This window comes from Drosophila takahashii, chromosome 3L (assembly GCF_030179915.1).
Source record: "Drosophila takahashii strain IR98-3 E-12201 chromosome 3L, DtakHiC1v2, whole genome shotgun sequence".
NCBI classification, from domain to species: Eukaryota; Metazoa; Arthropoda; class Insecta; order Diptera; family Drosophilidae; genus Drosophila; species Drosophila takahashii.
In genome coordinates, this window is record NC_091680.1 from 19,593,079 (window position 1) to 19,606,436 (window position 13,358).

At 38.1% G+C, this 13,358-nt stretch overlaps 3 protein-coding genes across 3 annotated transcripts; all 3 read right to left on the minus strand.

Annotated features, from left to right (window-relative positions):
- Positions 1–4,565: 4,565 nt before the first annotated feature.
- Positions 4,566–5,459, minus strand: Ocho (ocho). Its single transcript, XM_017139266.3, has one exon. It carries the CDS (start codon positions 5,353–5,355, stop codon positions 4,906–4,908), a length of 450 nt encoding a protein of 149 aa, XP_016994755.1. The 5' UTR covers positions 5,356–5,459; the 3' UTR covers positions 4,566–4,905.
- Positions 5,460–7,320: 1,861 nt separating this feature from the next.
- Brd (Bearded) lies at positions 7,321–7,827 on the minus strand. Its single transcript, XM_017139269.3, has one exon. It carries the CDS (start codon positions 7,745–7,747, stop codon positions 7,511–7,513), a length of 237 nt encoding a protein of 78 aa, XP_016994758.2. The 5' UTR covers positions 7,748–7,827; the 3' UTR covers positions 7,321–7,510.
- A 3,792-nt stretch (positions 7,828–11,619) lies between these two features.
- On the minus strand, positions 11,620–12,581 carry Tom (Twin of m4). Its single transcript, XM_017139265.3, has one exon. The coding sequence runs from the start codon at positions 12,515–12,517 to the stop codon at positions 12,041–12,043; it is 477 nt and encodes a 158-aa protein (XP_016994754.1). The 5' UTR covers positions 12,518–12,581; the 3' UTR covers positions 11,620–12,040.
- Between the last annotated feature and the right edge of the window lie 777 nt (positions 12,582–13,358).

Genomic DNA, 13,358 nt, shown 5'->3' on the forward strand with positions numbered 1-13,358 from the left:
GTGTATATTTATACCTGTCGAAATGTAGAAGACATTTTTCAAATCGGACCATTCATTAAAAAGTTATACGCAATCAAAAATTATATATCTATCTCCCTCGCACTCCCTTTAGCTGAGTTACGATTATTAGTCGGGACACCAACCAGACACAGCGTTCGCACTCCCTTTAGCTGAGTGACGGGTATTAGATAGTCGGGACAACAACCCGACTATAACGTTCTCTCTTGTTACATTTAATTTTTTGGAATTACACAGGTCGACAAAAAACCTCAGGACTAATCGCTAAAAAACCTGAAAGGGTTTTAGCTGTAGATTATTACCCCGTACTAATAACACTGTGCAGCATTTTTAGTGCTTTTTAAATTTACCTCGATGGATGCTATATTTTTGGATTCGTTACGAATGCCCAAGATAAACTGCGTTTTCAAAAAAGTTCCCCAACGCAAGGATTCTTAGCAAAAGGACCTCAAAGTTCGAAAAATGCAGCAATTGGCCAACTTTCGGGAGCTCTCAGAGGCAAACGGATTCATGGTTTGATTCGATGCTAAAGTTTTTTAAAAGACACCTTCTTTATATTTCAAACCCCATACTTAGAATAATTTTAGGATTTTTTTTAAGGCAGAAATAGATTCCAGAAAACATAGTCAAAAAACTTAAAAACATACAGCTGCGGTCAAAATAGTAGTAGTGTTGCCGCCCTGTGTTTTTAAAAGTTTGTTGTTGTAATTCATCTTCTTCTGGTGATATTGTATTGATTATAATTGTACTATTAGACTAATTGGATAAGAAAAGTGACAACAAAAAACTTTTAAAAACACATGACGGCAACACTACTACTATTTTGACCGCAGCTGTATACTTTTATGTTTTTTGACTATGTTTTCTAAAACTTGTTTCTCCCTTAATAAAAATCCTAAAATTATTCTAAGTATGGGGTTTGAAAGATAAAGAGTGTATCTTTTATAAAACTTTAGCATCTAACCAAACCATGAATCCGTTTGCCTCTGAGAGCTTTGAAAAGTTGGCCAATTTCGGAATTTTTCGAACTTTGAGGTCCTTTTGCTAAGAATCCTTGCGTCGGGGAACTTTTTGGAAAACGCAGTTTAACTTTGGAATTCGTAACAAATCCAAAAATATAGTATCCATCGAGGTAAATTTTTGATGCTGCATAGTGTAATTAGAGCTACATAAATATTTCAAATGTAATTCTTTAATATAAATGTTTATTTAATTTATATCTTCTGTTTACATAATAATAAAATAATGTTAATTAGCTGTCTTAAAGGACCTATGAAATCTAATTTCTTGTATGACAAAGCGAGTTTATGCTCACAGGCATATCAAATTAACCAGCATAAATCTATAACGCTCATACTTGTATTTTGTGATATATTATAATAGTTTTTTAAATACCCAGGTTCCTTTCTTTATATTATCAAATTTGCTTTGAAGGGTCCCCCATTGCAGGGTGTCTATAGATACGATATTCGTCGTGGAACCGTATTCCCCGATTTTGCTATGCGTAAATAGTCCCGCATCTGATTGACTTGGTCATGAACGGTCATTAAACTGCATTTCCAGAGGGGCGTAAAGTGTTCTTGTATGTATATCTACAAATGTACATGCATGCGCTATATGTATCTGTATCTGCATCCACATGTGAGTGCCTGTGTTTTATACGCGGAATGCACATAAGCTACACTGGCGAGGGACGATTCTTGTTTTGGGGTCCGCGAGATCGTTAAAAACGAGTCAAAATCAAAGGAAAGGAAAGGGAAGGGACGGTCTGGAGTTGGAGTGAGAGGTGCGGCGGACCCTAGAGATGCTGCCGAACGTGCGTGTGGAAGAAGATTAAACGAAAACAAATCACACCAACAGCAGAAGGGAAACAGCGAAGTCAAAAGAGTTTCCAACGGACAGTACAGTTCAAGAAACAACTGATAGTTCGATATAAAAAAAAAAACCAATAAGATATTTAACATTATGGAAGAGTAGAATGAATCAAGATAAAAACCAATCAATTTAACTATCTAATGATAATTACAAAAATATGGGTAAATGAGTATATTTTTATTTTTCTTTCATTCCTTATTATATAACATTAAAAATGTATTTTAAACATTTTAAAGAACGGTTTACTATATTTAAAAAGGTTGTATTTATTTTTAAAGAGGTATAAAACAAATGGACCTTACCCTTAGGTTGTTTAACAGTGTCAATTTATTACTCAACCCAACAAAAAGACGTCCAAAACAAAAAACTTAATATCAAAAAAACTTCAAGAAATTTTATTTCATATGAAGTTATTTGTTTTGGACGACTTTTTGTTGGGTTGAGTACTAGTCTAACTATAAAATCTTCTGTCCCTGGAATTAGATCGCCATTTAAAACTCTATAGAATCGAAAAGGGTATTAAAATGTTCAATATTCACTTATTAATTTATGTATATTGAAGCAAGGTATTTATTCTCAGCAGAAAAATGTGTGCTTCGTTTTTGAGCAGGATTTTGAATTCTTGCCAGAAAACGCCGTGAAGTAGGCAAAACATTTTGAATGTATAGACTAAGGACATGGTGGTACATTTCAATAAATTTTCTTAGGATATGTGCAGGTTTTCTTTGTAAATTTCTATTTACCTGAAAAGTCCCTCTAACTCATGTAAGGAACTGACCATTTCTCCCAGTGTAGACGGTACGAATGACCTGAAGTAAACAGAAGATCTTACGAGGGGAGGGTAGAAAAAAAGAAAAAAGTGATAAACATAAAAATGGGTAGTCGCCCGTCGACTGTAGATAACCGAAAAGGGCCCACAATAAATGGTTGATAACGAAGGGCAAACACACACAGACACAACCAAAGAGAGCCCGGAGAGTGAGTTGGTGTGAGTGCGAGTGCGCTTTGTTTATCTCTATTTACGCGGCAGCGGCGTCAACGTCGTCGGACGTCGCGAGTTGTATAAAATCCGGCGATCCGCCGATCGGAGAGTCAGTGCTCAATGTAAACCGTTAACGATCACATCTCCTCATCTCGTGAAGAAGAACACACCCACTCCCTCTCCCGAAACCCAGAAAATGGGGGAGGTTGGCGAGGGAGGATTGTTGCAGCTTTAAGCGCGCTCCAAGCGCAACCCCCTACGTAATCCTACGTAATCTTGGATGGTACAGAAGCTTTAAAGACCGCTTGGCTCCCCCTCAACTCCCGCCACCACCGTCATCAGTCTACTGGACTCCCACTGGAGAAGGGAGCGCAAGGACATGGACATGGTGATCGAGGACAAGGAGGACCCAACAGGACCGGGCTGGAGGAAAGTGCAATGGTGACTTGGCGGGACTCTAAAACTCGAACAGAAGACTCCGTTTCGACTGCGTTTCCCGCTAGGTCAACACCCCCACAATATCATGTGCAATATTGGTTGATTTTCTATTGACTAATTTGTTATTAACTAATTTGTTGTTGGTTTCACGTTCCTAGAACGTTAGCTGTGATTGTTAAAATTTATTTGTTAAAAAATTTGTTATGTTTGATAAATGTAGATTTTACTTTTGTAAAATCTTTAGACTGCGTTACGTTTAAGATAGCAACACATCGCTCACGTCTTCCATTACCGTTAAGTGCAATCTAGCTTGTAAGAAAATTAGTTTTTCCTTTGTTGAAATAAAACAGCTCTTCATGGGAAAGCTAACAAAAACCATTACTTGTTCTTCTTATTTACCAACATTTTTATACTTTAGCAATGGATTCTGATCTTTATAGGCTTCACAGAGACAAACTTGTTGTAGATGTTTTTTTTTGCATTTGGAGTATCTCATTTTTTACAGATGGTGATGAAATTAAAGAGATATTGTTGAAAAACATATACATAGATGCAAGCAAAAAATAATTTTTGATTCCCAGAAAAAAACTTTTTTAGACGTTTGTAAACAAGGAAAATATCGTCCACTTAAATACAATTTTATAAAAAAAAAATAAGAAAACATATTTGTGGAATAAATACCCTGACTGGATTTGTTACTTTCTTATTAACAGTGGCGGATCCAATAATTGGTTGTGGGGGAATTCCAAAACAAATTTGTTGTTGCATACTTTTTGAATATCACACCCTTGTATGTTTTACCCAAGTGGAGGGACTTATCAACACGACTGTTTTTATAAATACTCTTTTCAGATTATGGCTAAAATTCCGTTAAAAGATAGGAAATTAACCCAAAACGAAAAAAATTAAGCGACTTTCTTTTGCTGCCACTATCTGTAGCTAACAGTTTCTTTGAATACGTCGGAGACTTTATAAAAAACCCTACACAGAGACCATTGTTATCTAAACTCTCGTATGTTATGCTGATGGTAGTTTTCCTCACCGCTTTCCACACGTTTTCTGAAATCTCAGCCAGATCTTTGGGTAAACAGTAAACAGAAACCCAACACATGTTTGATACCGTGGGAATGCCCCACATCTTTAAAGGATCTGCAGACAGGAACTTTCGTCTGTTTTCCCCAGGCAGGACCATATGTTGTAAATGCCGTGTAAATAAACGTTTTTGCCCATTGTAAATAATAAGAAATTTAAATATGTTTTCAATGTTTATTTAAGTTTTTGTTTACAAATTTTGTTTCCAAAATCCAAACAATTGGAACCCTTTTTTGCCCAGCAAAAAATGGGATAATTGTTGGAATACCTCCCGCCACGATTTAACGTGGTTACCCAGCCGCTTTAGAGGAATTTTCAGTGAGTTGGAAAATCCGAAAAGCGCCGCTTTAAACCGATGAACCCAGAGTCGAAGTGCCCAAACTCTGGAGTACCCATCCCGCTGGAGAGCCGAGCTCCAGTCCAGTTGAAGTTATCCCAATTGAAAGTTGAAAAACCCCATTGTTGATCAAGGTTGAAGTTGCAGCTCCAGGCTTTCAGGTTCAAGCCTGAGCCCAGCGGTCCAGGAAGTTCCATTCGATGGCATAGGGCTCGCTGGCTTTGGGCTGCAGTGAGGTCCAGAAGAAAGTGCCGGCATTGGTGCGTGCGAAGTGGACGGGAACGTAGTAGTCCTCCTGATCGATGGTCTGCAGCTCCCCGGAACCGTTTTCATTGTAAACGATGACCGCATCTTCCTTGGCGCACTGGCGAATCTCCTCGATGAGACGATGCTCCAGATGCTCGTTGGCCATGTTGTCCATGTCGTTGTTGAGCCACTCGAACTCGGCCTCCTTCTCCTCGGAGGCGATGTAGGAGCTTCGCTTGGGCTGCTCCTTCTTGGTGTTGAAGAACTGACCCAGTAGAGGCTTGAGCAGATTCTTCAGGCGACGAGAGGGAGACACTTTCGACTTGTACATGGTGTTGGTGTTCTTCTGCTTGCTGATGGCCGACATTAGATATTTTCGTAGATATTTGTTCGTTTGGTGGTGAGTGCGTAGAATGCGTGCTGAGATGTTCTCGCTCCGACGGTCGAATGCTGTGTGATGCTGTCTCTAAGATCAGAGGCGCTATTTATACCTTCTCGGGACCCGGCCGAGATCCTACAGCATCTCAGCCAATCGCATCGCTCGAAGGGCAGGCAGGTGCAAGGATCCGAAATTTCACACGTTAGTCGGTGGCAGCAGGTAGGTCCTGCAGGACCTGAGACCCAAGACCCGAGATCCGAGATCTTGTGCGAAGCGTGGGAATCTCGGGCCCATTTCTCCTTCCAAGACAATTATCCCCCGAAGGAATCCTTGGCGTGGGAACAGCACATTTCTGGCCTTCACTCGGAGTCCCATTTATTGTTTTGGATTTCGGCCGGGTTTGTTGTGCCAGTTCGTCAGAAATATGTCGATCCTGTAACCGAAAACCAGCTACATTCTAAGCCAAATTTATACAGATCGTGCACTTTCATTCTTGGTTATTGTTTGGCTGATTAGTGATGGCATCGCAAAAAGTCCTTTGAGGCACGATCTTGAGAATTCTCACGTTCGGCTGGGGAGCACTTCGTATTTTGATTACTTGAGTTATGGACCTCAAAACTATTTTCGTGTCACGACAGGGGTTCCAAATTCTGATCATCTCTAGTCCTCTCTTTTTTGGGCCATACCCCTCAATTAATTGAATGGGGGTTTACTTTTTTGTGAATGTATCGTATTATTACTCATTTATTGTGGGATGAAATGATTCGTCTCACATTTATATTTTCAGATTGTGGGAATCTAGAACTCGAGTTCTAATGGCTCTCGATGATACAAAAATATTTACAGCTTGTGAGAATCTGTAACTCGTGTTCTGATGGCACTCGGTTATAATTACAAGATAATATAGTTTCGTTCATGCGTGTTATGATGTGGGGGTGGAGTTGAAAATCCATATTTAAATATGATTATTCAAATCTTTAAATTTTTACTTCTACAAATGAATATTTGTTTAAAATATAAAGGCTAATTAAATATTCTGGTACCTAAGAAATTACGAAAATGAGGATGGAACTTAGACTTATCAAATATATACATCCCAAATTTAAAATCAATCCAAAAAACACTATTTAAGGTACAAAATTTTAATTATTGTTTAGTTATAATGCAATATTATTATATGGAAATAGTTTAGTACTGCTTATATCAACATCTAATTTTCATATGTATCCAACGTTTTAAAATAAAGTAAATAATTTTTATTTATATTAAAATCTTTTCATTAAATATTTATGTATTTATAAATTTGATTTTTGTTTATAAATATCCCCTTGTGGCTTAAACCATTCTTAATTCCATTCAGTCATGTTATGCCAAACTGTACCTAGATGTATGCTTTTAATAAAGAATCTGCACTGACTGTATGTAAAACCTATTTACATAACGCACACACAATCTTATGTACGAACATTCCCCCTTTGGAAATACCTGAAAGATCGAACTGATCCGTGCGGCCTTTTCGCATTTATTATTGAGATAGGATTGGCTTTGTTGCTGCTCGCAGGGCCCTTGTTTTTGTTTATCATCGCAGGGACCCTCTCTACCTGTTCCGATGCAATTCGAGATTTATTCTGTCCAGGGCCCAACCCTAAGAAGGAGCGCAGAAAACGAAAATCAGAAATCGCCTCGAGGTAACAGGTTTCCCCAGACCGCTCAGCTTGATTTTTCGAGTTTTTCGAATCCACAACAGGTTTTGATCAAAAGGGAACAGGTAAAGGTTTATTTTTTTCGAGTTAAGGTTCTTAGGGTCTTGCTGTCTTCCATGAATGGAGGGAGGGAGGAGGGGGTAAGAACGGTTTTTGGCTTACAAATTCTTGGAAAACCTTCAAGGAAATTACAATGACAAAGGGGAAAGTTCGAATAAGAAATCAGAAATGTTGTTTGTTTCAATATTAATATTATGTATTTATTCATACACTTAAACATAGATGGAAGACAATGATTAAAGCTGGTTATTTATGCATTTTAAGATGTCCACTTGCTGAGTGTGGAGTTAAAGCTGATGCGGATGTTTAGAGACCGATTCCGATGGAGTCTTTAAAGCTGTTTAGGAAGTTGGATTTTCGTGATTTTCCATTTTCCTCGATCACAGTTGGACAAGCTCGGCTTCCAGTTTCTCGTTCTGGGAGTTCTGGAACTCCTCATCGGACATTGGCAGTGGGAGTTCCGTCGGGATGGTCTGGTTCTTGAGCTGCTGGTGACTCGAAGCCTTGAAGATTTTGCAGGCCACCTTGAAGATCTTCTTCATGGCCTTGGCGGGGGTGTAGGTCTTCTTCTGGCAGGCCTGACTGTAGGTGGTGTTCATCAGAGTTTCGTAGGCCATTTTTGCAGTTTGCGTTTTTATGTTCGATTTGTGGTAGACTGAATGCTGTTGACTGTTCAACGCTGCGATTGAAATTGATGTCCTATTCGGAATGCCGCTCCGTTTTTATACCCGATCCTGGCGAAATCAACCCCTAAGTGTCGACCAATCAGGACGAGTCCTGGCGCAGGTGTTTTTCGGTTTCTCCAGATATGAGAGTCACGCATTCCTCAACTCTCTGCAGGTAGTTTGGGATCGGATCGGATCGTTGAGCTCGGGTCCCTTTTTCGAGCGACCCTTGCACGTGTGCGAAGTAAGGCCACAATTTTCGAAGGCCCTAAATAAATCTCTCCCTCGATTTCTTCGTGGGAGAGTATAATTTCAGTCGAATACTTATATGACGATGCGGCAAGCATGCACAAATACCAAAAAAAAAGAAAGAAAAAACTATCATCCCTTTTTCATGGGTTCGGGTTAGTAATTTGAGTGGTTTGTTTGCGGAGGACTCGGCTCGAATTTATGCCTTGATTAGTTTTTGGCTATTAATTGTTAATAGGCTGACAGTGGAGGATAAAAGTGACAGACCCTCGTTAAACACATGTTGTCGGCAAACGAAAAATATTTACACGTCAACATTTCATTTTTGATCAGTACAGGTAGACTCTGGTCCTTTCGAGTACAGTGAACAATCAGTTCGAGGAGCTCATGATTTTTCTAGATTTTTCGATTGCCACGAAGTCGAGGTGGTTGTGCTGGCCTTTCGTGGCAGTCTTCACTGTCTTCACACTTGTTCCTTTCGCTTGTCTTTGTTCGTTAGCAGAATTTAAAGGGCATAGGGGAACAAGCCTGGGAAAACTGCCCCAGGCGATATTGCAAAATTTTAGATGAGGATTGGTAGATAGGAACCTAATCGATAAGAATTCCAATTTTCAAATATTTTGATCCGCTGGTTTACGAGTAATCTGCCGCAACTAAAGAACATATCACTTGATGTATCTTCCCTTCGGTGGTTCTTGAGAAAACTTTTTTAATGCCAATAATTTTTGTGTTAACCTTCAAGAATGGCAGCCAATCTTTGGATTTTTACCATTCTTATAAGCTACCAAAAATCGCGATTCAAATTTTCAAAAAATTGGTTCAAGACTTTCCAAGTCTGACAACACCGCCAGTTTTTTACAGTTTGTGTGTCCTATAACCATCTACTTCATATAAAATATTCATAATTTTTCGAGTGGTGCAACAGTGTTAAACATACAAAAAACTGAAGAATTTATTTCTAGAAGGGTAGGAATGGAGTCAATAAAATATATTTGGCTTGTAAATAGTTAGTTCTAAGACCAGAATTATTATCAAAGAGTAAAGTTTTTAATATTATGGGTGAAAAGTGGTCCGAATTATAAAATGTTTGGCATGTAAATGTTTGCTTGTAATTGATTTAATAGGGACCCAGTCCCAGTCTAGTCCCCACAGCTTCGAATTTCATATCCTCCCTGGACAGAGATTTCATAAGAAATCCTTTGAGCATGGATGTCCCACAAATACTTTATTTATGTGATTCTAAAGAATTCGCGGTCCAAAGAGGATTATTTAATATGCGAGATTTCGGCACCGTTGTTATTGCGCGAAATTGTTAACAATTTGTTATCATGCTCCGCATATTAAAGCTTTAAAATTACTATCTTGCTTTTTAGAATAACGATGGTACCGAAAGGATCGCATATTAAATAATCCTCTTTGGACCGCGAATTCTTTAGAATCACATAAATAAGTATTTGTGGGACATCCATGCTCAAAGGATTTCTTATGAAATCTCTGTCCAGGGAGGATATGAAATTCGAAGCTGTGGGGACTAGACTGGGACTGGGTCCCTATTAAATCAATTACAAGCAAACATTTACATGCCAAACATTTTATAATTCGGACCACTTTTCACCCATAATATTAAAAACTTTACTCTTTGATAATAATTCTGGTCTTAGAACTAACTATTTACAAGCCAAATATATTTTATTGACTCCATTCCTACCCTTCTAGAAATAAATTCTTCAGTTTTTTGTATGTTTAACACTGTTGCACCACTCGAAAAATTATGAATATTTTATATGAAGTAGATGGTTATAGGACACACAAACTGTAAAAAACTGGCGGTGTTGTCAGACTTGGAAAGTCTTGAACCAATTTTTTGAAAATTTGAATCGCGATTTTTGGTAGCTTATAAGAATGGTAAAAATCCAAAGATTGGCTGACATTCTTGAAGGTTAACACAAAAATTATTGGCATCAAAAAAGTTATCTCAAGAACCGCCGAAGGGAAGATAAATCAAGTGATATGTTCTTTAGTTGCGGCAGATTACTCGTAAACCAGCGGATCAAAATATTTGAAAATTGGAATTCTTATCGATTAGGTTCCTATCTACCAATCCTCATCTAAAATTTTGCAATATCGCCTGGGGCAGTTTTCCCAGGCTTGTTCCCCTATGCCCTTTCAATTCGTGTTGAAATTCTGATTTCACTGTTTCATGGCAGGTCCTTCCCTTAAAATTTGCCCAAGGCTACAGAGATTTTTCTGGATTTCTTTGGTTTCTGGAACCACTTCAGAAATATGTTTTTTGTGTCCTCACAGGCCTCACTGTCCCCACACTTGTTTCTTATGGCTGCTTCTCTGTTTTCTTCACCGAGAAAATTAAAATTTCGATTCGTGTCGAAATTCAGATTTCGTCTCCTATTGAAATACTCGCCACTTGTAATTTTGGACTCATTCTTATTCCAGTCGGGTAGGTTCGAGTCGTATTAGGTGGAGTGAGATAGGATCCTGTCCTATCTACTTGGGGGGTGTATGACCAGGAACCTCGCATGTCTGTGGCTCTTTTAACTATTCCACAGGCATAATTCCTGATAAACACTTACAAATTTATTTTGGTGGCGTTTCAAGTTTAGTTGTTAGTGTCAGGATTCCTAAAATTCAAGCGCCTGAATGAAGCCTGCATAATTAGTTTGTGACCAAAGTGATACAAAATATTTTGGATCGAGTTTTGTATCATTGATTTATGTTGCACTTTTAATGTGAAAAAAAAATATTCAATATGTATTAATACGTCAGTTTGTTAAAAAATGCATTTCATGATGAGCATAAGGAATCTTTATTTCAGAGGAAATGAAATAATGTATTTTATTAGTAAATTTTTAATCTAAGAAAATATTTTATTCCTAGAAAAATAAAAATTTATATATAATAACATTTTTAAAATCGAGTTCTAAATAAGTATCCTAATATGTGACATACCTTACTCTTAAAAAATTGAAAAAATTTCAGTATAGGATTTAGTATCCACAAATTTCACACAAACATATTATAGTAATAACAGCTATTTAAAAAAGTTAATGTTTTAGTGATTAAAGTTATTCAGATAAAGTATTTTAGTTTTATTATTCTTTTCATTTGCAAAAACTAAATGTTACTAACATTTTCTTCGCAGACACATTTATGAGTAACAAAAAGTCATCTGTTATATAAATTTAAAATATAAAATTTAGATAAGCAATTTAATTGTCTCTTAGATGCTAGCCCAAGCCCAAATAATTCTCTTTCTTTTGTGTCGAATAGATTTACTATTGCATCCAGCAGCATCGTTGGACATAAATTGGGACACAAATAGGAATGAATAAAGGCACTGATTGGAATGCCGTTACCAGCATAGCGATTCCAATTTAAAATGCATTTTTCCAAATCAGAATTGAATGTACATTCATGGAATACTGAATGTATTCAGAGATTCAGCTTGACTGCCAATAATCTAGCACTTCGGGTTGCTTTCCTTTTCCAACAGTTCAAGTCTGTTTGAGATGATCTAAGGGAAAATATTACCAATATGCAAAGTAAAGACACATGAGAAATTTCTTTTTTTTTTAGTTGTTTTGTTTATTTTTTGTAAGATATTTGTAGTTTCTTATAGCTAAAATTTTACATGGAAGACAATGATTCTTAGGCTAGTACTTATAAGAAGACCCTAACAAACAAACATGGAAGACAATGATTCGGCTAAGACTAACTTAAGAGGCTAATAAGACACGAGGATCACAATGTGTTTACGATAGTAACGCTTGATTGTGAGAATTGAATATCAATTAGAGTTGTGTTTCCTTTGGGAGGCGAGCCCAAAGAATCCAATCTATGCCTAATATCACCCTGAGATTACGAACATGCGAAGCTGAACCCGCATCCATCCGAAGACCAATGGACGGAGACACTTGCACTTAAAGCTGCCAATTGGAGATTTTCCTGCTGGATCCTGGATTTCTGGATTGGATTGGATTTCTAGGCCTGAACCCACCGATCGAACTGCTGGCGCAACTGCTGCTCCTGGTGCTGGCGAGCTCCCTCCGCGGAGGTCCAGAAGAAGGTACCGCTGCTGGTGCGGGCGAAGTGCACCGGGATGAAGGTCTGCTCCGGATGGACGGGCACGATGTTCTGCTGCTGACCCTGCTGCACGATCATGGCCACGTTGGTGGGGCACTGGCGAAGATCGCTGTAGAGGCGCTGCTCCAGCTCCTCGTTGGCCATGTTATCGCAACTGGCCGCCGGATCTTTGCGCATGTCCTCCAGCGAGGCGTTGACTGCATTTTGGTTCTGGATCTCGGCCAGAGTCTTCCGGAGCAACTGCTTCTTCTTCACCAGCCGCAGAAGGGGTTTGACCAGTTTCCTCAGACTCCGCATGGCCGTCGTGTGCTGATCTGATTTCTGCTGCATCACCTTGCTGCTCTCAAACTTGTATTCCCGTGTGATGAACGACATTGTTGTGGGATTTTTCGAGATTGTTTTAAAACTTGGGATCTTGAGATAGTTGCACTCGGTTGAGAGTTGGTAGTGTTCTGGTTTCCCTGCTCTCGAGCGGCTCTTTATATACCATATGCTCTCTGGTTTCTCTCGGTGGGGGAGAATTCTTCCGAAGAGCGGTGGTTCTCTCGATCGGTGGGTTCGACCAATGGGAAGGCAGACTGCGGGCAGGTGGTTGCACAAACCAAGAGAGCGAGATGCGAGAGAGAGGAAAGAGAAAGTTGTACTGGGATCAGGAGAAGATCCTTACCCCTGTGACGGCAGGGTATGCTAGTTTTTTAAAGTTACACACAAAAAATGGATTTAATAGGTATCGAGGAGCCTTTCTTTAATCAATATAAATAATAAAAAATGCCTAGCAATACAGATCCAGTATGAAATTTAATAAATAAAAAATATATATCAATTTATATCAGTAGTATATTTTAGATGGCATGTCATTTAATTATGCGTGATTCTTAAAAAAAGAGAATTATTCAAACAAAAATATAAATAAAAACTACCATCTAAAAAATATTTTATAAAGGGCGGGTGTTTCTTTTTAAAGGATAAAATACAAATTTTAAATTTGAACGCTAAAATAAATTTAAAAATTGTTTAGAAAAATATATTCAAATTGATAATAATATACAGGGGTGATCAAAAGTATTTGCACATTTCTTATGAGTAAGTACGTGTAATTTGTGAAAATACTTTTGACCACCCCTGTATTGTAATTGTAACAATAGATGTAATATATACTTTTAAATTTTAAGACAAATTATGTCTTTCTATAAATATTTGAATCTATAAATGGTAA

Excerpts from the sequence above, each read along its gene's own strand:
- Ocho (XM_017139266.3), bottom strand. The coding sequence starts at position 5,355 with ATGTCGGCCATCAGCAAGCAGAAGAACACCAACACCATGTACAAGTCG.
- Brd (XM_017139269.3), bottom strand. The coding sequence starts at position 7,747 with ATGGCCTACGAAACTCTGATGAACACCACCTACAGTCAGGCCTGCCAG.
- Tom (XM_017139265.3), bottom strand. The coding sequence starts at position 12,517 with ATGTCGTTCATCACACGGGAATACAAGTTTGAGAGCAGCAAGGTGATG.